This window comes from Mytilus californianus, unplaced genomic scaffold, assembly GCF_021869535.1.
Source record: "Mytilus californianus isolate M0D057914Y unplaced genomic scaffold, xbMytCali1.0.p SCAF_18, whole genome shotgun sequence".
Classification (NCBI taxonomy): Eukaryota; Metazoa; Mollusca; class Bivalvia; order Mytilida; family Mytilidae; genus Mytilus; species Mytilus californianus.
This window is the reverse complement of record NW_026262666.1, coordinates 10864926-10891972: the sequence shown is the minus strand read 5'-3', so window position 1 is coordinate 10891972 and position 27047 is coordinate 10864926. Positions and strand designations below refer to the sequence as shown.

Here is a 27047-nt window from a genome sequence, read left to right as displayed (position 1 = left end):
CCTTCAAAAATGAGCAAAGCCCATACCGCATAGTCAGCTTTAAAAGGCCCCGAAATGACAAATGTAAAACATTTCAATGTTTAGTTCTCAATAAGTTATATGCAGTTCCATTACTATAAACTTATTCCACTTTCTATTCCTTATTAATTCAGTTAAAATTGAAATATATATGACCACCACATGTTACATATGAAAGAAGGACATATGTGTGAATCACGTGTAGCTCTCATATACTTATAATCAATATTTGTGAACAAAAATGTTCAAGAAATAATTACGTAATAATTTAGTAATGAGGAAAAATTCAATTTCTCCTTTTATAACAAGGAAACAAACAATTTTTTAAAATAAATTGTTATCTTTTGTTTTAATTTAATTATTTAAACCATATCATTATTATTTGCTTTTATATATAAATCAGAAATAACCAATTTAAAATGGAAAATTTAAAAGAAAAAAAAAGGAAAAAAAAATCCCCCCCCCCAAATTTTTTGAACCCCCTTATGATTCATCACCCCCAAACTCAATCCCAGCCTTCCCTTTGTAGTATGGTACCTTGCAGTACAATTTCATAGAGATCCATACACTTGAACACAAGTTATTGTCTGGAAACTAGAAAAATGCTTGTTTTTTGGCCCCTTTTTGGCCCCATATTCCTAAACATTTAGGGCAATTACCCCCAAACTCAAACCAAGCTTTCCCTTTGTGATATGGAACCTTGTAGTACAATTTCATAAAGATCCATACACTTACACACAATTTATTGTCCTGAAACTAGAAAAATGCTTGTTTTTTGCCCCTTTTTGGCCCCCAATTTCTAAAATTTTGAGGCAATTACCCCCAAAATCAATCCCAGCCTTTCTTTTGTGGTATGGTACCTTGCAGTATAATTTCAGAGAAATCGATACACTTGAACACAAGTTAATGTCATGAAACTAGTAAAAATGCTTATTTTTGGCCCCCTTTTGGCCCCTTATTCTTAAACATTTTGGGCAATTACCCCCAAACTCAATTCCAGCTTTCCCTTTGTGATATGGAACCTAGTAGTACAATTTCAGAAAGATCCATAGACTTGCACACAAGTTATTGTCATGAAACTAGAAAAATGCTTGTTTTTTGCCCCTTTTTTGGCCCCTAATTCCTAAAATTTTGAGGCAATTACCCCCAAAATCAATCCAAACATTCCCTTTGTGATATGAAACCTTGCAATACAATTTCAGAGAGATCCATACACTTGAACACAAGTTATTGTCTGGAAACTAGAAAAAGGCTTATTTTTGGCCCCTTGTTGGCCCCTTATTCCTAAACGTTTTGGGCAATTACCCCCAAACTCAATTCCAGCTTTCCTTTTGTGATATGGAACCTTGTAGTACAATTTCAGAAAGATCCATAGACTTACACACAAGTTATTGTCATGAAACTAGAAAAATGCTTGTTTTTTGCCCCTTTTTTAGCCCTAATTCCTAAAATTTTGAGGCAATTACCCCCAAAATCGATCCAAGCATTCCCTTTGTGATATGGAACCTTGTGGTACAATGTCAGAGAGATATATACACTAACACACAAGTTATGTCTGGAAGTTACAAAAATGCTTATTTTTGGCCCCTTTTTGGCCCCTAATTCCTAAACTGTTGGTACCATAACCCCCAAAATCAATCCCAACCTTCCTTTTGTGGTATTGAACCTTATGGTAAAATTTCATAGAGATCCATTTGCTTAAACTAAAGTTAGAGTGCAAAAACCAATGTGTCTTCAGACGATGAAGACGACAACGTCATACCAATATACGACCACAAAATTTTTTTGTGGTCGTATAATAAAGTCAGATATGTAACATATATGTCACAAAAACAATAAACAGGGTGAATCTACTTTTGAATCACTTGAAATTATTTTCTCTCTAGAATAAAATGCTTTGCTGAGCGCAGCCTGATACAACCGCAGTGGTAGAACCCTGAACAGTTGGGGTAAATTTGGACACAATATCCAAGCTTGATACTAACTGAATTTGGATTGTGATCAAATTTTTGACATAATATAGGTTTCTGACACAAAATGAATGTGGTCAAAGATTTTGCAAATCTAATGCGCAATACTGTGCAATTGAAGATTTTTTCTTGAAATTTTCAAAAATTTGAAATTTAAAAATGTTGAAAAAAAAATATGAACCGATTTAAAAATATTGAAACCCCCCCCTTTTCAAACTTTTTGAATCCCCCTTGGAGCATTAACCATCAAACTCAATCCCAGTCTTTCCTTTGTAGAATGGAACCTTGTAGTACAATATTAGAGAGATCCATACACTTAAACATAAGTTATTGACTGGAAACTTTAAAAATGTTTGTTTTGGCTCTTTTTTTGCACTTAATTTCTGCATGTTTGGGGCAATTACCCCCAAACTCAATCCCAGCCTTCCCTTTGTGATATGGAACCTTGATGTACAATGTCAGAGAGATCCATACACTTACACACAAGCTATTGTCTGGAAGCTACAAAAATGCTTGTGTTAGGCCTTCTTTTGGCCCTTTATTCCTAATCTGTTGGCACCATAACCCCCAAAATGAATCCTAACCTTGTACTTGTGGTATTAAACATTGTGGTACAATTTCAGAGCAATTGAAATACTTATACTCAAGTTATTATACTGAAAGTAGAAAAATGCTTGTTTTGTGTCCCTTTAGGGCTCCTAATTCATAAACGGTTGGGACAATCATCTGCCAAATAAATCCCAATTTTCCTTTTATGGTATTGAACCTTCTTAAAAATTTTTGTAGAGATCCATTCACTTAAACTAAATTTATTGTTCGGAAATCAAATGTGTTTTTAGTTGACGACGATGCAAATGATGACGACATCATAGCACTATATGAACCCATACTAAATTATGCAGTCTTATATAAATTGCTATTCAAAAGATAATGGAAAATTAAGCGCATATTAAAAGCCCATTTAAATACATCATAAAAGTATAAAAATAGAAAATGACATCATAGTCATAGCTTAAATTAGAAAACCTTGATCAGCAAAATTTAATAGTAATATCTAAAAATAAAATTTCTTTGTCAACATTTAATATAACTTCAAAAAATAAATGTACAGCTAATCACCTCAAGAGATTTCAACATTTCTTTATAACAAAACCATTGTAAGGGAGGTAACTCTAATGCAAAAAATAACCCAAACCCATTTAAATACATCATTAAAGTATTAAATAGAAAATTTAAATACATCATTAAAGTATTAAATAGAAAATTTAAATACATCATTAAAGTATTAAATAGAAAATTTAAATACATCATTAAAGTATTAAATAGAAAATGACATCATAGTCATGGCTAAAAATAGAAAACCTTGATAAGCAAAATTTAATAGTAATATCTAAAAAATAAATTCCTTCATCAAACCAAACCGGTTTAAGTACATCATAAAAGTATTAAATAGAAAATGACATCATAGTCATGGCTAAAAAAAGAAAACCTCGATCAGCAAAATTTAATAGTAATATCTAATAAAATGCTCTGCAGGGCGCAGCTTGATACGACCGCAGAGGTCGAACCCTGAACAGTTGGGGCAAGTATGGACACAACATTCAAGCTTGATACAGCTTTGCATTTGGATTGTGATTAAATATTTGACACAGCATAGGTTTCTGACACAGAATGAATGTGGTCTAAGAACTTAAAAATTTTAAATTGGACATTCACCTATTATGGTCCAATATCCAAAATCTAACTACATGGTTAGATTCAGCATATCAAAGAACCCCAAGAATTCAATTTTTGATGAAATCAAACAAAGTTTAATTTTGGACCCTTTTGACCTCAATGTGGACAAAGTTGATAACGGGGCCCAAAAATCAAAAATCTAAGTACATGGTTAGATTCAGCATATCAAAGAACCCCATATATTCAATTTTTGTTGGAATCAAAGTTTAATTTTGGACCCCAATTTGGACCAACTTGAAAACTGGGCCCATAATCAAAAATCTAAATACATGTTTAGATTCAGCATATCAAAGAACCCTAAGAATTCAATTTTTGTTAAAATCAAACTAAGTTTAATTTTGGACCCTTTGGACCTTAATGTAGACCAATTTGAAAACGGAACCAAAAATTAAGAATCTAAATTCACGGTTAGATTCGGCATATCAAAGAACCCCAATAATTCAATTTTTGATGAAATCAAACAAAGTTTAATTTTGGACCCTTTTGACAACAATGTGGACCAATTTAAAAACAGGGCCCAAAATCCAAAAACTAAATACACGGTTAGATTCAGCATATTAAAGAACCCCAAGAATTCAAGAATAAAACCCCATTGAAATTGGTCAAGAAATAAGCAATTTATACGAAGTATCTTCTTTTGCACAATACTGTGCAATTAAATATTTCTTGCTATTGCGCAATACTGTACAATTGAAAATTTCTTGCTATTGCGCAATATTGTGCTATTGGATATTTCGTGCTATTGCGCAATACTGTGCAATTGAAGATTTCTTGCTATTGCGCAATACTGTGCAATTGAAGATTTCTTGCTATTGTGCAATACTGTGTAATTGAAAATTTCTTGCTATTGCACAATACTTATTATATAATAATTTACACATCCTGTTTGGTGTGTATCTCCTACCATATCATTATTATTTGCTTTTAAATATAAATCAGAAATAACCAACTTAAAATGGAAAATTTTAAAAGAAAAAAAAAAGGAAAAAAAGAAAAAAAAGGAAAAAAAAAAAATCCCCCCCCCCAAATTTTTTGAACCCCCTTATGATTCATCACCCCCAAACTCAATCCCAGCCTTCCCTTTGTGGTATGGTACCTTGCAGTACAATTTCAGAGAGATCCATAAACTTGAACACAAGTTATTGTCTGGAAACTAGAAAAATGTGTTTTTTGGCCCCTTTTTGGCCCCAAATTCCTAAACGTTTAGGGCAATTACCCCCTAACTCAAACCCAGCTTTCCCTTTGTGATATGGAACCTTGTAGTACAATTTCAGAAAGATCCATACACTTACACACAAGTTATTGTCCTGAAACTAGAAAAATGCTTGTTTTTTGCCCCTTTTTTGCCCCTAATTCCTAAAATATTGAGGCAATTACCCCCATCATCAATCCCAGCCTTCCCTTTGTGGTATGGTACCTTGCAGTACAATTTCAGAGAGATCCATACACTTGAATACAAGTTATTGTCTGGAAACTAGATAAATGCTTATTTTTGGCCCCTTTTTGGCCCCCAATTCCTAAACGTTTCGGCAATTACCCCCAAACTCAATTCCAGCTTTCCCTTTGTGATATGGAACCTTGTAGTACAATTTCAGAAAGATCCATACACTTACACACAAGTTATTGTCATGAAACTAGAAAAATGCTTGTTTTTTGCCCCTTTTTTGGCCCCTAATTCCTAAAATTTTGAGGCAATTACCCCCAAAATCAATCCCAGCATTCCTTTTGTGATATGGAACCTTGTGGTACAATGTCAGTGAGATCCATACACTAACACACAAGTTATGTCTGGAAGTTACAAAAATGCTTATTTTTGGCCCCTTTTTGGCCCCTAATTCCTTTACTGTTGGTACCATAACCCCCAAAATCAATCCCAACCTTTCTTTAGTGGTATTGAAACTTGTGGTAAAATTTCATAGAGATCCATTCACTTAAACTAAAGTTAGAGTGCGAAAACCAATATGTGTCTTCGGACGACGCCGGACGACGCCAGACGACGACGACGACGACGCCAACGTCATACCAATATACGACCACAAAAATTTGTTTGCGGTCGTATAAAAATAAATTCCTTCATCAGCATTTAATATAAGTTCTAAAAATAAATTGACAGCTAATCACCTAAAAAGAATACAACATTTCTTTATAACAAAACCATTGAGAACTTAGAATTGGTTATAGGATTTGAATTTACTCAATTTTTTGTTTTTGTGCAATACGTACAGTATGCTGTTGCAAATTGCCCCCTCCCAAAAATAAAAAAAATTACCGACCCCCCTTTTTTTTGGTTTTGTGCAATACACTATGCTGTTTTATATTGACCTCCTGAAATGAAATGAGAAAAAATTGTCCCCCTCCCACAATTTCTTTTTTACCCCCCCCCCCTTTTTTTCACCTCCCCCGCCCTTTTTCCAAACAAAAAATTCTTTCCCTCAAGATATGGTCATAATCTCAATTCAAATTTCCATTGGAGTTTGCAACCATAATTATCCATTTAAATACATCATAAAAGTCTTAAAATAGAAAATGACATACATAACCATGGCTAAAATCAATATTCCTTAATCATCATAAATTTAATAGTAACTTCTTAAAGTAAATTGACAGCTAATCACCTCAAGACAATACAACATTCCTTTATACATAATTTAAAACATTGTTTGTGTTTGGATTACCTGTCTTACACTGCTTTTAAATTGTCTTAATTGTACATTAACCAGGAAACCCTTGATTTTCCCCCTTTTTTGCCCCTAATTCCTAAACGTTTGAGCCATAACCCCCAAAGCCAATCCTAACCATCCCTTTGTGGTATAGAAACTTGTGTATAATTTCAGAGAGATCCATACTCAGTTATTGTCTGGAAACTAAATAGATGCTTATTTGGGCCTCTTTTTGGCCCCTAATTCCTAAACTGTTAGGACAATAACCCCCAAAATCAATCCCAACCTTCCTTTGTGGTTATAAACCTTGTGTTTAAATTTCAAAGATTTCTATTTACTTACACTAAAGTTATTGTCCGGAAACCAAGTGTCTTCGGACGACGACGACGACGTGATACCAATATACGACCTCAAAAATTTTTTGCTGTCGTATAAAAACAGGGTTGTATAATATCAAGACACCTTATCATTGCCCAAATCTTAAGCATTTTTTCACAATTAACTATAAATAAAAGTTTGCTTTTATTCCGTGGTTGATCGTCATAGCAACCCTTACAAGATGAAACTGCTGAAGTCTTTGGATCAACACCTCTCAGACCTGCAACTTGTGATTTGGCACCAAATATACTAGATCTATCTAATAAAGATAGAAAATATCTGTTTCTTATTCCTGAGTTGTCGATCAACTTTAATATAAATAAGGTGAATATTAAGAAGAGTTCCTATACTTTTGGAGTTTAAATCTGCAGGTTCTTTCAAGAAAGTAAGGTTTGACTTACTATGCAAGTTGGCATATCAAATTTTCAAATGGACAGTATAATAAATATTGTTTTTTAAAACATTTTTTTAATTTTCTTCTATTATTTTTTTTCAGCTTTTTTTCTAATAACAGCTAACTGCATACATGTATATTCCTTTTTCATGTGTTTGCTTATTCTAATAAATGCTGTATAATACATTGCAAAAACAAGAAACAATGTAAACATTTGATAAGAAACTATGCAAATGCCCTACATTTATTACACTTTATTTGGCTGTTTAAGCGCATTTTAAATACAGTTAACTGTTGTCTCGAACTAGGGTACCTGGTTGACTCGAAATTTTGGATGAGTCGAAGTTTTCTCATGGTCCTGAAACTTTGTTTCGTATAAATATATGTATTTCGACTCCTGATGAGTCGAAATTGGATGAGTTGAAATTTCAGTTGACTCGAACTAAATTTATGGTCCCAACGTTAACAAAAGCATTCAACATTTGTTATTTATCTCGAACTAATAAACAAATGTCAAAACATGACCTCAGGGATTTAAATAGATGAAGAGTTAATCTGACAATACATGTGTAATTAAATTTCCGGTCACTGATCACTGTATTGATTTATGACATTCTTTTTCCACAAGTGTTTACCTAAGATTATCCTTGATCACCATGATAAATAATTAGTGATACACTGTTATAGTTTATGAAAAATTATTTAAAATGCTTTAAAAACAATTAACCATAATCATACACTATGAGCTTGTTGTGAATAAAGTAGGGATTAAGACTTCCATTGATGATCAACTAAAAACTACTCAATCGGCTTCTTTATTCTTTTTGTATTTTCTCGTGCAGAAAAAGATTAAAAGAAAAGAAAAAGAAAAGAAATCAAAATTTTCTAAAATTTCTTGTATACGAGAATGAACAAGTTTGTCAACTTCAAATAACGCTAAGATCGATTGGAAATTACTCTCTCGGCTGAAAACCACAGGAAACAATTGTAACTGTACAAAGAAATAAATAAGAGACGAAAACATAAAATGTTATTATAATAACAAGCATTCTGAGAGTATTGCATGGCAATACATAGTCCCCTACCGGGTAAAAATTCATTTTACTGGAACAAAATGCTAACTTGTTCTATAACTTGTCATGGTGTAAACAAAAAGAAAATATCATGTCAATATCTTCAAGCACGACTAAAAACAGTGTGGAAAACTGATTATATGAGTGAAAAAAACATTAGATATGATGTAATACAGTGTATATCTATTTTCAAATTATAATCAAATATAGATTTGTAACTTATCTATAAAATGTCAACAACTTTTATCTACACAATGTAATGTATTGAAATATATACATTAATAAAAATAGATTATTATCTCTAATTAAAGGATTTCTCTTCATAATTTTTTTTTATATATATAGCATTCAGAAAATTAGTTTATACTAAATAACAAACAAACCTGCCAAAAAATTCTTCAAATAATTTAACAAAGAATATCTTTTAAAAAATGAGTTATCTCCCTTTGTACAGAAATATGGTTTAACATAGTATTCTAACATTAGATATGGTCCAGAGTTATGGACCATCATAACTCTAAATCATCAGACCAGAACAAAATTTGAACTTGATCTATAACTTGTCATGATAAAACTATATACCAAATATCAAATCAATATCTTCAAGAACGAACAAAAAAAAGTGAGGAAAGCTGATTTGCCGGACTGACGGATGGACAGACCGACAGATGGACAAACAGACAGACGGAAGGAGTGCAAACCTAAAGTCCCCTTCCACTTCGTCGGTAGGGGACTAATAAAAGACCGTAACATTCAAATACATCCATCTGAGACCAGAATATCAATCCCCTACCCATATCCATCCCGATTTATTTTAGCCTTACTAAGCTAAGCAAGAGTTGTGTCCCTTGGTCTATCAAACTTTCGGTTTTCTTTTGAGTCGAACTACAGATATCCTCGAAATATTTCTCGGGCCTGGCTGACTTCGAGATAACGAGGTCGACTGTAAATGTAACCCAGGGACATGATCATTTTTTTAAACATACCACTTGTAGCTTGTCCAATATTGATTCCAGCAGCACCGATGGTAAGACCAGTTTGTAATGGTGTAGTTCCACCTAGTCCAAATCCAGTTGATGTTTGTGGGGTCCCACCAAGTCCTGTAGCTGGCTGACTTATTGTACCTCCAAGACTAAAACCAGGCTTTGCTTGTGCGATTCCACCTAATGTTGGACCCGTGGTGGTTTTAGCTAACCCACCTAGGGTTAAATCAGTTGCAGGTTGAGTTGTTACTCCAAATGATAATCTAGTTGCTGGTGCAGAAGTTGTTGCCCCTAGTAATGTTGTCTGTGCAAATGATACACCTGTTATTAAAAAAAAAGTGTGGATAACTGATTTGCTGGACTGACAGTAGGACAGACAGACAGACAGACAGACAGACAGACAGAAGGACGGAGTGCAAACCTAAAGTCCCCTTCAACTTCGTCGGTAGGGGACTAAAAAGTATATTCATGTATTTGAACTCCCAATTAATACATTTGTTTCCTTCAATGTTTTTATACAAAGTTAAGTTTGGAATTCTATATGTTGTTGGATTTTTTATAATCTACTTCAGTGAATCCTTTTCCTAAAAGTTCTACCCATCTACAAACAAAAAATTATCCCAAAAAAGATGTGCCCACAAGTGAGGAGATAAAGAGTTTCTTTTTAAAAGTTGATAAGCCATATTTATTTGAGGGTTAGTTTCTGCAGGGCATATCTCAAAGATGAATATGTGAAGGATTTTCCAAAGCAAAAACAAATTTTATCAAAAGAATGGCTATATAGCATGTACATTGTATTTCAAAATTAAATTAATTTACAAAAAGCAATATTTGATAGAAATTGACACAATCATCTTAGAACATGTTTTACTCATTGTTGAAGGCCGTACAGTGACCTATAGTTGTTAATTTCTGTGTCATTTGGTTTCTTGCGGAGAGTTGTCTCATTGTCAATCATACCACATCTTATTTTTATATATACCTGAAGCTGCAGTTTTAGGGGCCACACCACCTAGTCCTAAGGCTCCAGTACTTCCAGGTGGATTTCCAGACAGTAATCCTGTCAGGGTGGGCACCGCTGTAGCACTGGTGGCAGCAGGTATGCCTCCTAAAGTGAAACCAGTTGAGGTACTAGCAAGCTGTGTGCCACCTCCAATACTAAAACCTCTTGTTGGAGCTGAGGTTGCCGCCAGATTGACTTCCAAGTTAAACCCACCTAATACAAAAAAGAAATATCTTTGTGTTTTTTATGTTGATCTTATTTGCTATAAAACAATGCATCAACATGCTCAAGAATAAAGGAAATAATATAACTAGAGGCTCTAAAGAGCCTGTGTCGCTCACCTTGGTATATGTGCATATTAAACAAAGGGCAAAGATGGATTCATGACAAAATTGTGTTTTGGTGATGGTGATGTGTTTGTAGATCTTACTTTACTGAACATTCTTGCTGCTTACAATTATCTCTATCTATAATGAACTTGGCCCAGTAGTTATAGTGGAAAATGTTTTGTAAAAATTTACAAAAATTTACAAAATTTATGAAAAAATTGTAAAAAATTGACTATAAAGGGCAATTACTCCTTAAGGGGTCAATTGACAATTTTGGTCATGATGACTTATTTGTAGATCTTACTTTGTTGTACATTATTGCTGTTTGCAGTTTATCTCTATCTATAATAATATTCAAGATAAAAACCAAAAGCTGCAAAATTTTCTTAAAATTACCAATTCAGGGGCAGCAACCCAACAACGTGTTGCCTGATTGGTCTGAAAATTTCTGGGCAGATAGATCTTGACCTGATAATCAGTTTTACCCAATGTCAGATTTACTCTAAATGCTTTGGTTTCAGAGATATAAGCCAAAATCTACATTTTACCCCTATGTTCTATTTTTAGCCATGTCGGCCATCTTGGTTCGCGGGCGGGGTCATCAGACACATTTTTTAAACTATATACCCTAATGATGATTGTGTAAAAGTTTGGTTAAATTTGTCTTAGTAGTTTCAGAGAAGAAGATTTTTGTAAAAGATTACAAAAATTTACGAAAAATGGTTAAAAATTGACTATAAAGGGCAATAACTCCTTAAGGGGTCAACTGACCATTTTGGTCAAGTTGACTTAATTGTAGATCTTACTTTGCTGAACATTATTGCTGTTTACAGTTTATCTCTATCTATAATAATATTCAAGATAATAACCAAAAAAAAACAAAATTTCATTAAAATTACCAATTCAGGGCAGCAACCAAACAACGATTTGCCTGATTGGTCTGAAAATTTCAGGGCAGATAGATCTTGACCTGATAAACAATTTTACCCCATGTCAGATTTGCTCTAAATGCTTTGGTTTCAGAGATATGAGCCAAAACTGCATTTTACCATATGTACTATTTTTTAGCCATGTCGGCCATCTTAGTTCGTGGGCGGTGTCATCGGACACATTTTTTAAACTATATACCCTAATGATGATTGTGGACAAGTTTGGTTAAATTTGTCTTAGTAGTTTCAAAGGAGAAGATTTTTGTAAAAGATTACAAAAATTTACGAAAAATGGTTAAAAATTGATTATAAAGGGCAATAACTCCTTAAGGGGTCAACTGACCATTTTGGTTAAGTTGACTTAATTGTAGATCTTACTCTGCTGAACATTATTGCTGTTTACAGTTTATCTCTATCTATAATAATATTCAAGATAATAACCAAAAACGGCAAAATTTCCTTAAAATTACTAATTCAGGGGCAGCAACCCAACAATGGGTTGTCAGATTCATCTGAAAATTTCAGGGCAGATAGATCTTGACCTGATAAACAATTTTACCCCATGTCAGATTTGCTCTAAATGCTTTGGTTTCAGAGATATAAGCCAAAATCTACATTTTACCCCTATGTTCTATTTTTAGCCATGGCGGCCATCTTGGTTGGTTGACCGGATCACCGGACACATTTTTTAAACTAGATACCCCAATGATGATTGTGACCAAGTTTGGTTAAATTTGACCCAGTAGTTTCAGAGGAGAAGATTTTTGTAAAAGTTTACGGACGACGGACGATGGACGCAGGACGACGGACGCAGGACGACGGACGACGGACGCAAAGTGATGAGAAAAGCTCACTTGACCTTTCAGGTCAGGTGAGCTAAAAATAAATGTGGATAGTGTCCACATGTGGACACAGATGATGCCCCCGCTTGCATATCATATAGTTATAAAGGGACATAACTGAAGAACGGTAAAAGTGACGCTACCCCAATTTGAACTTGATCTGAGTTTTGTGGTAATAAGCATTGTGTGCAAGTCTCATAACATTTGGTTGAGGCTGACTTAAGTAGAGAACAGAAACTAAAAATTCAGCAATTTTTCTATTTGTAAACACGCATAACTCTAGAACGGTTGTGTATAAGTTTTATAACATTTGGTTGAGACAAACTAAAGTAAGAGAACGGAAACGAAAAATTCAGCAATTTTTATGTTTATAAAGGGACATAACTCAAGAATGGTAAAAGTGTCGCCACCAAATTTCGTACTTAATCTGTATTATGTAGTAATAAGCATTGTGTATAAGTTTCATAACATTTGGTTGAGGCAAACTAAAGTTAGAAAACAGAAACAAAAAATTTGTACTTGATCTTAGTTTTGTGGTAATGAATATTGTGTATAGGTTTCATAATGTTTGGTTGGGGCAAACTTAAGTTACAGAATGGAAACTAAAAATTTTGCAATCTTCCAATTTATAAAGGGCATAACTCAATAATGGTTAAAGTGACACTACCCAAATTCAACTTGATCTGTGTTTTAATTATCAGTGGAAGTCAAAATTAAACATTGCATTGTATAAAGCATTGATTGTAGTTGATCTGAGTTTTGTGGTAATAAGTATTGTGTAAAGGTTTCATAATGTTTGGTTGGGGCAAACTTAAGTTACAGAACGGAAACTAAAAATTTTGCAATTTCTCGATTTATAAAGGAGCATAACTCGATACTGATTAAAGTGACACCACCAAAATTCAACTTGATCTGTGTTTTGTGGTAAAAAGCATTGTGTATAAGTTTCATAACATTTGGTTGAGGCAACTTAAGTATAAAGGGGCATAACTCGATAATGATTAAAGTGACACCACCAAAATTCAACTTGATCTGTGTTTTGTGGTAAAAAGCATTGTGTATAAGTTTCATAACATTTGGTTGAGGCAACTTAAGTAAGGGAACGGAAACTAAAAATTTTGCATTTTTTTCAATTTATAAAGGGGTATAACTCGAGAATAGTTAAAGTGACCCCACCAAAATTCAAACTTGATCTTTATTTTGTGGTAATAAGCATTGTGTATAAGTTTCATAACATTTGGTTGAGGCAAATTTAAGTTAGAGAACGGAAACTAACAATTTTGCAATTTTTCCATTTATAAAGGGGCATAACTCTAGAACAGTTAGAGTGACGCTTAGAGTGACGCTTCCAAAATTCAAACTTGACCTGTATTTCGTGGTAATAAGCATTGTGTATAAGTTTCATAACATTTGGTTGAGGCAAACTCAAGTTAGAGAACGGAAACCAATTTACGGACGTCTGGGGGCATAAAAATTGTGATCGGCAATGATTTTCGAACTCGTCAAAAGACTTTGCTGATATAAACCTATGATATAAGTTTCATAAAATTCTGGCAAGAATTGAACACATGAGACCGATAACATTGAAATTTTCCATATAATCAATATTTTCAAGGGGCATAACTCTTTTAAAAATAATTGATCGGCACTGATTTCAGCACTGATTTTTTTAACTTTTCAAGTACATTGATGATATCACAAAATGAATATAATTCCTGGATTCTGCATTGATTCTACTGACAGTCAGTTACTGTCTTCTGCAAAAAAAAAAAGGATAAATTTTGACCGACTTATAAGAGAATCAAGACTGATTCCTTAGATTTTGAAGCTGAAAAGGGCATCCGACTTACAGTTGGATTGACTTTTACTCGAGTACCAATGGTAATTGTCCTGAAACAAGAAAAATGCTTGTTTTTGGCCCCTTTTTGGCCCCTAATTCCTAAACAGCTAGGACAATAACCCCCAAAATCAATCCCAACCTTTCTATTGCGGTATGGAACCTTGTGCTATAATTTCATAGAGATCCATACACTTATACTCAAGTTATTGTCTGGAAACCAAAATGTCTTCGGACGACAAATTTTCTTACGACGACGATGTAGACATCGCCATAACATAATACGAGTGCACAGATTTTGCAGTCGTATAACATGTATAATAAGGAAAAGGAGCAGGCTAAACAACAGCTAATCCCATTGCCCATTAATTATTAATTTGTTGATATCAAAACTATTATCTTAAAAGACTTCAACGAATATATATGCCATACTGATAGGTACATAAAAAACAGGACAACTCTTTTTTTAAATGTATGTTCTATGCCCCTTAATGATATGGCTGCCTCTAAGCATTCATTAGTTGTTTTTTTGTGCTTGGCGCTGATCTGATGAGTTAAGCCTTTTTCAACTGATTTTATAGTTCTAATGTTGTGCTGTAACACCCCTGTTCTAGGTTAGGGGGTGGTTGAACACTTGCAAACATGCAAAACCAAACCACATTCTGTATGAACCTGTCACAAGTCTGGAGTCTTGTTACTCAGTGGTTGTTGTTGGTTGCTCTCTTTCATACTTGATTTTTATTTATTGTTTTTAACATAAATCAGGTCGTTGGTTTTTCTCTTTTGAATTGTTTTACATTCTGTCATGTCAAGGCCGTGTTAAGCTTACTAAATAGGTTTTGCTCATTGTTGTAGGTCATACAGTGAACTATTATAACAGTTGTTTACATCTACATTATTTGGTCACTGGTGGATAGTTGTCTCATTGTCAATATTCATACTAAATTTCCTTACTTTTATATAGTAACTAGTAACTTTTATAGAGTACAGTTCATCTTGACTTCCCAAGGATTTTTACACTTGTCAGGTTTTCCAAATTTTTTTTACAGTTTTCAAGATATTTGACAATTATTAGCATTTTACCTGGTTCTTTTTTATTCAGAAAGACAGTATTTATATATATAATAATTGCTATTCAAATAAAATAAATAAGAGTTCCACTGTCCCCCGCATTGCACATATTTTATCTGTCCCAGGACAATAACTAAAAAAACATTTTTTTCTTTAAAAACGTTTTATAAATATCTTATAAAGTAGAGAAATGAAGGTTTGAAAGCTCTCACAATTCAATTTTCCATACAATTAATATTTCCAAAGGACATAATTCTTTTTAAAATTATTGATAGGCACTGATTTTTGAAATTGTGAAAGAAATTGCTGATATAAACCTTTGATATAAGTTTAATATATATCTGGCAAGATTTGTAGACATGAGAGCACTTAAAATGCAACCTTCCATAAAAATAATATTTCCAAGCGGCATAATTATTTCAAAAATAAATTGAGCGGCAATGATTTTAGAACCTGTCCGAGACATTGCTGATATATACCTTATAGATCTTGTCATGTCCATAATTTTTGCAGATTAAAATGAGTAATTAGGTATGGACCATATTTGGCCCGATTAATAAGTTCAATGTTTCAAGATAAATAAGAGGCTGTCAGATTGATAGCAAACCGGATTTTCTTGCATTAAAATGATATTTGCAATATACATCACCAAATTAATAACCGATATTTTCCTTTGGAAATCCTGTTAAAAATCGATGGAAATTTACAGATTTTCATTCCATTTTGGTGGAAAATCAAAATGAGTGCTATTTGTGATGTCATGAATAGAATGCAAGTAGGGTCTTATCAAACCTCCTACTTTCTCTCCCATCTATGATAGTTTTAAAGACAATAAAATGCTCCGCTGGGCGCAGCTTGATACGACGGCAAAGGTCGAACCCTGAACAGTTGGGGCAAGTATGGACACAACATTCAAGCTTGATACAGCACTGAATTTGGATTGTGATTAAATATTTGACACAGCACAGGTTTCTGACACAGAATGAATGTGGTCTAAGAACTTAAAATTTTTTAATTTACCTATTCAAACCATATCATTATTATTTGCTTTTATATATAAATCAGAAATAACCAAATTAAAATGGAAAATTTTAAAGAAAAAAAAATCCCCCCAAATATTTTGAACCCCCTTATGATTCATCAACCCCAAACTCAATCCCAGCCTTCCCTTTGTGGTATGGTACCTGCAGTACAATTTCAGAGAGATCCATACACTTGAACACAAGTTATTGTTTGGAAACTAGAAAATTGTGTTTTTTGGCCCCTTTTTTGCCCCAAATTGCTAAAAGTTTAGGGCAATTACCCCCAAACTCAAACCCAGCTTTCCCTATGTGATATGGAACCTTGTAGTACAATTTCATAAAGATCCATACACTTACACACAAGTTATTGTCCTGAAACTAGAAAAATGCTTGTTTTTTGCCCCTTTTTTTGCCCCTAATTCCTAAAATTTTGAAGCAATTACCCCCAAAATCAATCCCAGCCTTCCCTTTGTGGTATGGTACCTTGCAGTACAATTTCAGAGAGATCCATACACTTGAACACAAGTTATTGTCTGGAAACTAGAAAAATGCTTATTTTTGGCCCCTTACTCCTAAACGTTTTGGGCAATTACCCCCAAACTCAATTAATATTCCAGCTTTCCCTTTGTGATATGGAACCTTGTAGTACAATTTCAGAAAGATCCATACACTTACACATAAATTATTGTCATGTAATTAGAAAAATGATTGTTTTTTTGCTCCTTTTTTGGCCCCTTATTCCTAATATTTTGAGGCAATTACCCTCAAAATCAATCCCAGCATTCCCTGTGTGATATGGAACCTTGTGGTACAATGCCAGAGAGATCCATACACTAACACACAAGTTATGTCTGGAAGTTACAAAAATGCTTATTTTTGACCCCTTTTTGGCCCCTAATTCCTTAACTGTTGGTACCATAACCCCTAAAATCAATCCCAAACTTCCTTTTGTGGTATTGAACCTTATGGTAAAATTTCATAGATATCCATTCACTTAAACTAAAGTTAGAGTGCGAAAACCAATGTGTCTTCGGACGACGAAGACGACGCCAACGTCATACCAATATAAAAAGTCAAAGACGCACACAATTGGTAAAAGTCATCTTTTAAAGGCAATAATATTTATTAGTTGAAAAACAAAATTTATGATCAAATTTATACCTAGGAACATTCACACTAAGTTTGGTTCAAATCAATTCAGTTGCTTCAGAAACAGGTTGTTTATCTACGTTCAAGACAGCAACGCCCAATGATGGACAACTGGCGCCCAAGTGATGACAATAGCTCACATGGACCTTGTTTCATTTCACTATACCTTCTGAAGTGTTCACTGGTAAATCTTTATGTCTGTGCCTTTGATCAGGATGGATTGCATAATATTTATCAGGACTACCTCCTGAAGTTTGACTGGGAGTACAACTTCCAGAATATGAAGGAATTTCATCAGCATATATAGTACCACTGGGTTTAATATCTGGAAAATCAAATAAAAACTTAATTTGCTTTTTCATCTGGACAAGAAATGAATAAACTTATTTCTGTTCTTTTCAAACAATCACACATCTGATAGCTGATCTAAGTATAGTGCATCTTTAACATTGGGAAAATTCAACTGCCAAAAAAGTTAAACATTGGAAAGAAGAAAAACCACCACTCTAATGGAGCAAGTTAGTTGTTTAACTCTGAATAAAAAAACAGATTTCCGATGTCCTTCTCGTTGCACATATTTTATCTGTTCTGAACAAGGACAGTAACTAAAAAAAATTGTTTGTTCTTTATAAAGCTTTTTAAAATTATCTTACTAGAGAGTTGAAGACTTTAGAGCAATTTCCGATATATTTAATATTTACTAGGGAAACTCACCAAAAATAATTGATCAGCTCTTATTTTCGAAATTGTCCAAGACATTGCTGTTATATACCTTTGATATAAATTTAATGAAAACTTGCCATAAATTGTACATGCCAGAGCACTTACAATGCAAATTTCCATATAATTTATATTTCTAAGGGCATAACTCTTTTAATCAAAGCTTTAAAGGCTGTTAAAGCAATTGCTGCTTAATTTTGGCTTCAAACGAGATTGGCCACATGCAAGGACCACCATCATCTTTTGTCAGGATGTGTATCTGATCCTTATATATCTTTTTATAACAAATTTATTTGGTCGAAGGGTGTGGCCAATGTTTTTCAGAAGAAAATAGATCTTACAAATGTATAAAACAGGCAATTTGGATAAAATCCTGTAAATACACACCAGTTGTTCAATGCAATGCTGAGGGTATTTGCATAATATTACTTTTATACTTGGAAATTATTCACTTTTAAACATGTTAAAATATGCTATAATTGGGTTACTCGTACCATTTGTCTTTTCAGGATATCATTTGGTATGCAAAAATTTTTCTAGTAAATATTATTAACATCTAATAAAGAAAAACCTTTCTGCTATTTGTTGACCAAAGGCCTTCACTAAAATTAAGAATATAATGGATTTGCTATTACCAGTAAACACAATTTCTAAGAAGATCTTAAGCACAAAAGATGATTCGTCATCAAATTATCACATTGTACTTTTATGAAATGTTGTAGCACTAGACATGCTAGATGAAAACTTAAAGAACAGATAAACATGATCAAAGTTAAATTCAAAACATAGAAATTATGAAGCAATAAATTTTCATGATGATCTTGTTACCTTGCCATTCTTTTGTTTTTAAATGCCAGAAATCCAAAGTCATACTTTTTTTGTCGAATAAATAAATAATAAGTTCTGAACCAATTCCAAATGAAGACTTGGGGCATTTGACATTGAAGAGGTAGTATAATAGTTATAGATGCTAAGCAGCTGTATTTTCTCTAAAACCTATTAATGGGCCTGACATACCTTTATCAGATTTTAACAATTTGGATTTCCAATCTTCAAATTTATAATTTTTCAAAACTTCATCATCATCAACATAGTACGATTCAGGAACTGCTGTGAATACACCACCAGGTATTTTACACACACTGACTGCTATTATTTTCATGCTTTTCTGTAATTGAATAAGTCAAATGAAATAAGTCACACCATTTTTATTTGGCTAATGGTGGCCTGCTCTTCACAAAACAAATACACATGGGACCCGACTAGAAAAATGTTTGGTGATAATTGATAAAACATACAATTTTTGTTTTTGTGACTTTTTTCATTTTTATCTATCTTTGCATTCAAGTTTAATTTCAAAGAGTAGTATTTAGGGGACTTCTGGAGTTTGAATTTCTCTAGTTCTACAAAATTCATGAAATATATTAATTAAATTAAAATAAATGTTGATAGTGTCCACATGTGGACACAGATGATGCCCCCGCTTGCATATCATATAGTTATAAAGGGACATAACTGAAGAACGGTAAAAGTGACGCTACCCAAATTTGAACTTGATCTGAGTTTTGTGGTAATAAGCATTGTGTGTAAGTCTTATAACATTTGTTTGAGGCTAACTTAAGTAGAGAACAGAAACTAAAAATTCAGCAATTTTTCTATTTGTAAACACGCATAACTCTAGAACGGTTGTGTATAAATTTTATAACATTTGGTTGAGACAAACTTGATCTGTGTTTTATCAGTGGAAGTCAAAATTTAACATTAGATTGTATAAAGCATTGATTGTAGTTGATTCAACTATAATCATGGACAAAGTAAGATAACTCCAATTTTATAAATTACTTCATATTTAGAAGAAAATAAAAAAAATTTAATTTTTCCATTTATAAAGGTGCATAACTCTAGAACGGTTAAAGTGACTCCACCAAAATTCAAACTTGATCTGTGTTTTGTGGTAATAAGCATTGTGTATACGTTTCATAACATTTAGTTGAGGCAAACTTAAGTAAGAGAACGGAAACCAAAAATTTTGCAATTTTTCCATTTGTAAAGGGGCATAACTCTAGAACAGCAAAAGTGACACCACCAAAATTCAAACTTGGTCTGTGTTTTAAGCTAATAAGCATTGTGTATAAGTTTCATAACATTTGGTTGAGGCAAACTAAAGTTAGAGAACAGAAACTAATAAAATGCTTCGCTGAGGGCAGCCTGATAAGACCGCAGAGGTTAAACCCTGAACAGTTGGGGCAAATTTGGACACAATATTCAAGCTTGATACTGTCTGAATTTGGATTGTGATCAAATTTTTGACATAATATAGGTTTCTGACACAAAATAAATGTGGTCAAAAATTTTATAAATCCATTGCGCAATACTGTGCAATTGAAGATTTCTTCTTGAAACTTTTCAAAAATTCAAAATTTTAAAAATTTTGAAAAAAAAGTATGAATACCTTGAAACCCCCCCCCCCCCCCCCCAACTTTTTAAACCCCCCTCGGAGCAATAACCCCAAAACTCAATCCCAGCCTTTCCTTTGTAGTATGGAACCTTGTGGTACAATTTCAGAGAGATCCATACACTTACACACAAGTTATTGTCTGGAAACTAGAAAAATGCTTGTTTTTGGCCCCTAATTCATACATGTTTGGGGCAATTAACCCCAAACTCAATCCCAGCCTTCCCTTTGTAATATGGAACCTTGTGGTACAATGTCAGAGAGATCCATACACTTACACACAAGTTATTGTCTGGAAACTAGAAAAATGCTTGTTTTTGGCCCCTTTTTGGCCCTTAATTCCTAAACTGTTGGCCCAATAACCCCTAAAATGTATCCCAACCTTCTACTTGTGGTATTAAACATTGTGGTACAATTTCAGAGCAATAGAAATACTTATACACAAGTTATTATCCTGAAACTAGAAAAATGCTTGTTTTGGGCCCCTTTTTGGGCCCCTAATTCCTAAACGGTTAGGACCATCATCCCCAAAATCAATCCCAATCTTCCTTTTGTGGTATTGAACCTTATTAAAAAATTTCATAGAGATCCATTTACTTAAACTAAAGTTATTTTTTGCGGTCGTATAAAAATTCAGCAATATTTACATTTGTAAAGGGGCATAACTCTAGAACGGTAAAAGAGACGCCACCAAAATTCAAACTGGATCTGTGTTTTGTGGTAATAAGCATTGTGTATAAGTTTCATAATATTTGGTTGAGGCAAACTAAAGTAAGAGAACGGAAACCAATTTTGGGACGTAAGGACGTACGTACATACGTAAGGAAGGACGTAAGCACTGACAGACGAATGGACAGACGCACGTACAGACTGACAGACAGACGTACAGATGGACTGACAGACGGACAAGGGTAAAACTTAATGCTATGGATATACTATGGATTTGTTATTACTGAAAACAATTTCTTAAAAGCTCTTCAGCACAAAAGATGATTAGAAAAGTTCATGTATTTTACCTCACCACCCTCAATATCAAATATTTGAATGTCCCAATGCGTTCCTCTAATCAGTTTCTGAGAAGGTTTTCCATAAAACATGCCCCCAATTCTTTCCTCGAAAGCACTTTCTACCAATTCTTTTGCCCTTTCTACCAATTCTTCTACACTTTCTTCTTCACTTTCTACTTTGCTTTCTTCTGCACTTTCGATTTTGCTTTCTTCTGCACTTTCTAATTTGCTTTCCTCTGCATTTTCTAAATTGTGAAAAAGAACAGCTGATTTCAATTTAATAAATCCTGTAAAACTTTTTATCATAGTTTTGTTCTCCCTGAATTGTTGTTCAATATGTTTTATAATTGGAACAGGTGACAAACACAATTTTATCTAAATATACAAACAATTTGACCAAAATCAGTATTCTTCTTCTTCATTATATTCATCACTGTTTTCTTAACATATAAAATAGGCAAAATCGCTTTAATTTCACAAGGACGTACGGACGGACGGACGGACACCTACAGACAGACAAGGATAAAAGTTAATGCCCCTCCGCTACGGCAGGGGCAATATAAAGGTTGTAAAAGTGTTTATAATAGGGATTGGATAAAAACTTTTGTTAATAATTTTTGTACAAAGCAAATCCCTAATCAATCACCAAACTAAGTAAAACTACATTTTTATTAGAGATGATTATTAATGTAAGCAGTGGGTTAAATAAAGAAAATCATTATGTTTTTGGTTTTACTTTTAGTCTAATGGAACCAAAAAATTACTGTGTGTAGTGAACCTGCCATACACCATTCCTTCCAAGTGATAAAGACAACAAAAATGTAATTTCCTATAGGGTTTCAACATGTTCAATGGGAATTATGTGCTGCCAATATCATTGTGTTTGCCACCAAATTAAACATTATATGGGGACTGAGTGTAGAAGGTCTCCAGAAAAAAAGTCTTACATACATGTAGATCGATCTGGAGTATAAGACTAGGCTGTCAACTTTCTAAAAAAATATCGTCTTATATGGAACTATTTATTTGTGATGCAAACTAATAATTTAACTTATTACCCTTTTCCTTCCACTTAATGTCTAATAAGTTAACACCAACAACTTTTCCAGTTTTATCATTGATGCCATAATAAATATCACCACCTTTGTAATTTCCAAATGCAGAAATACTATGGGAACACATCTTTTTTGATTTGTGTAGAACATTTCCTCCCTTTATCTCCTTAAACTGGGTGTATTCATTTTCATTCCTTAAGCCTTCAACTTCATGATCTAGTTTGTATGTTCGATTTGGTATAGTTGGTAATGGACCAGGTGGTCCTTCTTGACTTAAAAGTTCCACTGCTTTGGAATATTCTACTTGATCAACAGATGATGTACATGGGTAATATAAGTAATAGTTAAGTGTACTTAAATTTGGTGCAGGTTTAACAGACAGCTCTATTTCATGTTCTTTTGAGTTCCAATCCTTCATTTTTATGTTTATAAAATCAATTATGTGTTTGTAACTTAATGATTCTTTTATTCTACTTTCAATTCCTTGACACCATGTATCAAAATCCTTTGTCATAATTGTTTTGACTTTGCCTTCCTTTTTTCGCAATAATAACGTTCCTCTCTGATTCTCTTTTAAGTTCAGAAAACCAAAAACCCATCTCAAAACATTGTGATCCTCTTCAGTCTTTTTTTCCTTTTCAGGATGCATGATACTTTTGTTGACAATAATCCTGTTCTTTTTTTCTAAAAAAGAATAAAAATAAATATAACAAAATCATGTCTCAGTGGAACAAATTGAGTAACAAAAAAAAACCAATATAGCTCATTCACCAACAAAACTTGGATCATTTTATCATTTGTCCTTCAATGGGGGTCTGGATTTTTAAGGTCATTTATTATTCTCAGTCTATATATTTTAGCACCTCATCATTCACTTTTCTTTATTATTTTTTTTCACCAATTATTCTCTATCCTGTAAACCCTCTTCCACAGGTTTTGACTTTTTAAATATGATTTTTTTGTTGTTGACCGTTTTACTCTTATCAATTCTCACTTTCTACTAAAATTTTTAGGAAAGTTGGAAAATATGGCTAAATAAAATTCTCAGTTGGGTGCAGCTTGATACCACCTGAAAATTTGGGGCAAGTATGGACACTACAATTAAGCTTGATTCAGCTCTGAATTTGGATTGTGATTAAATATTTGACACAGCATGGCTTTCTGACACAGACTAAATGTGGTCAAAGAACTGAAAAATTTGAAATAGGACTTTTACATATATTATGGTCCAATATCCAAAATCTAAATACATGGATCGATTCAGCATATCCAAGTACACCAAGAATTGAATTTATCTATTTATTAATGGACAACATTAGCCAACTTTTTAAAGGGGGTTCACTTCATCAACAAAAATAAAAGAGTTCCAATGTACCCCACTTTTTTAGTTGTTCTTTTAAACTTTTTTTCAATATCTTGAGCCAATGCAATGTGATTTCCATTATAAATAACATTTCCAAGGGGGCATAACTTGTTAAATATTTTTTATCAGAACTAATTTTCGAAAGGGGTCAAAGACATTGCTGGTATAAACCTATGATATAGTTTCATAAAATTCTGGCAAGAATTTAACATATCACAGTGCTAACAATGCAATTTTCCATATAATTAATATTTCAAAGGGACATAACTCTTTTAAAATAATTGATCAGCACAAATGTTTGAACTCGTCAAAGACATTGCTGATATAAACATATGATTTAAGTTTCTAAAAATTCTGGCAAGAATTGTACACATGAGAGCGCTAACAATGCAATTTTCTACATAATTAATGTTTTCAAGGGCCATAACTGTTTAAATAAATGGGGAATGTGTCCATGGGACATGTTGACAGATAATACCACCGCTTGCATATAACTTTATAAAAGGAAATAAGTCAAGAACCATATAGGTAACACTACCCAAATTCGTACTTGATCTAAGTTTTTTGGTAATAAGCATTGTGTATAAGTTTCATAACAATTGGTTGAGGCAAACTTAAATTAGAGAACAGAAATGAAAAATTCAGCAAGAAAAATTCAGCAATTTTTCCATTTGTAAAGGGGCATAACCCTAGAAAGGTAAAAGTGATGCCACCCAAATTCAAACTTGATCTGTGTTTTGTGGTAATAAGCATTGTGTATAAGTTTCATAACATTTGGTTGAGGCAAACTTAAGTTAGAGAACGGAAACATAAAATTCAGCAATTTTTATACGACCCCATAAAAATACAAAAATTTAATTTCTATTACAATGAATAATGAAAAGAAATAATATATTAAAGCTTGGAAAATGTATAAATTTACAATAAAATAAAATGTCGCGAGATTTCATAAATGAGCTTGGCGCATTAACGTCATGGAAAAGCTTGACGTCATACAAATGATAACTGTCAAGATGAAGATTATGCTGTTTCTTGTACGCTTCAAACTTTTGCAATTTTTCCATTTATAAAGGGGCATAACTCTTGAATGGTTAAAGTGATGCCACCAAAATTCAGACTTGATCTGTGTTTTGTGGAAATAAGCATTGTGTATAAGTTTCATAACATTTGGTTGAGGCAAACTTAAGTTAGAGAACGGAAACTAAATATTTTGCAATTTTTCCATTTATAAAAGGACATAACTCTAGAACGGTTAAAGTGACGCCACCAAAATTCAAACTTGATCTGTGTTTTGTGGTAATAAGCATTGTGTATAAGTTTCATAACATTTGGTTGAGGCAAACTTAAGTTAGAGAACGGAAACATAAAATTCAGCAATTTTTATACGACCCCATAAAAATACAAAAATTTAATTTCTATTACAATGAATAATGAAAAGAAATAATATATTAAAGCTTGGAAAATGTATAAATTTACAATAAAATAAAATGTCGCGAGATTTCATAAATGAGCTTGGCGCATTAACGTCATGGAAAAGCTTGACGTCATACAAATGATAACTGTCAAGATGAAGATTATGCTGTTTCTTGTACGCTTCAAACTTTTGCAATTTTTCCATTTATAAAGGGGCATAACTCTTGAATGGTTAAAGTGATGCCACCAAAATTCAGACTTGATCTGTGTTTTGTGGAAATAAGCATTGTGTATAAGTTTCATAACATTTGGTTGAGGCAAACTTAAGTTAGAGAACGGAAACTAAATATTTTGCAATTTTTCCATTTATAAAAGGACATAACTCTAGAACGGTTAAAGTGACGCCACCAAAATTCAAACTTGATCTGTGTTTTGTGGTAATTAGCATTGTGTATAAGTTTCATAACATTTGGTGGAGGCAAACTCAAGTTAGAGAACAGAAACATAAAATTCAGCAGCTTACTCCTTAGTTACGAAATGTCATTTGTGCATTTGATGGTAAATAGTAGCCAATGTACCAAAAAATTATTATTAAAACTTGAAAATGTTTGGGTTAAGAATTATAAGGATAAAACACATTTCTTCTAGAGGTTATTGACATGTAAACTGGGTCGCTGACTCACAGACTTGTGCCCCAGTTTACACATCAATAACCTCAAGAACAAATGTGTTTCATCCTATAATACAACATTTTGCAGTCGTATAAAATTATTCACAATAAGTTTGGTTCAAATCAATTCATTTGTTTGTTTGGAGAAGATTTTTTAAATTGCGCGACAGACAAAGATAGAAGACAGCGACCAAGTAGATTTTTATTTCTTAAATATACCTTCTGATAAAACTGTAGGGCCCTGCCTTAAGCTTTGATCAGCAGGGACTGTATGAGTATCTTCATTTCTTGCTCCTTGTTCACATCCATAATCCTTTGGGTTTGGCCATTTTTTTGTAGTTTCACTGAACTTAATGGAAATATCTGAAAATAACAAAAGAATACATGCATGACATGATTAATAAAGTTAAATACAGCAATTCAATTAGAAATTGATTTGTAATAATATCTTGTAACATCTGTTGACTTTTAGAAATTATAAAAAGTTTCAGTTGTAGCTTAATTTTCAACCAACCAGATCTTAAATCACAACTACATTTTTTCAGTCACTTGTAAAATTAAACTTTATAAAAAAAGAAAAAGCTCCATCAGTTGTGTTATTGAAAAGAAAACTTTAGAATTGTAAAATGGTTGATTCTGTTTATGAAATTATATACTTTTTTAGTTTCATTTCCCCTCACTCATTATTTTCTCAACATTTTTTTGAGGGGCAGATGATACAATACATCTTAATCACAATTATTGAAAAGAACCTCTTGCTTAATATTTACTCATTAACTGAAATATTTTAACCAAAGCTCTACTACATTCAAACAAATAAAAGAACAGGGTTCCAATGTCCCCCGCGTTGCACATATTTTATATTTCCAAGGGGCATAACTCTTTTTAAATAAAAAAGTTGATTGTCCACCATTATAAAACTTGTCCGAGAAATTGCTGATATTAACCTATAGTATAAGTATTAAAACA

General features: G+C 33.0%; 1 protein-coding gene across 3 annotated transcripts in view; it reads right to left on the bottom strand.

Moving 5' to 3' along the window:
* Positions 1–27047, bottom strand: part of LOC127726711 (uncharacterized) — an 85870-nt gene that overhangs the window by 27503 nt on the left and 31320 nt on the right. For all 3 annotated transcript variants that reach the window (XM_052234177.1, XM_052234176.1, XM_052234178.1), the window contains exons 4-9: positions 22636–23316; positions 21587–21822; positions 19133–19283; positions 17562–17720; positions 10196–10429; positions 9217–9534 (exon numbers count right to left, since the gene is read on the bottom strand). In XM_052234177.1, coding sequence (XP_052090137.1) covers positions 9217–9534; positions 10196–10429; positions 17562–17720; positions 19133–19283; positions 21587–21822; positions 22636–23316 — 1779 coding nt within the window. The remainder of the gene's footprint in view (positions 1–9216; positions 9535–10195; positions 10430–17561; positions 17721–19132; positions 19284–21586; positions 21823–22635; positions 23317–27047) is intronic.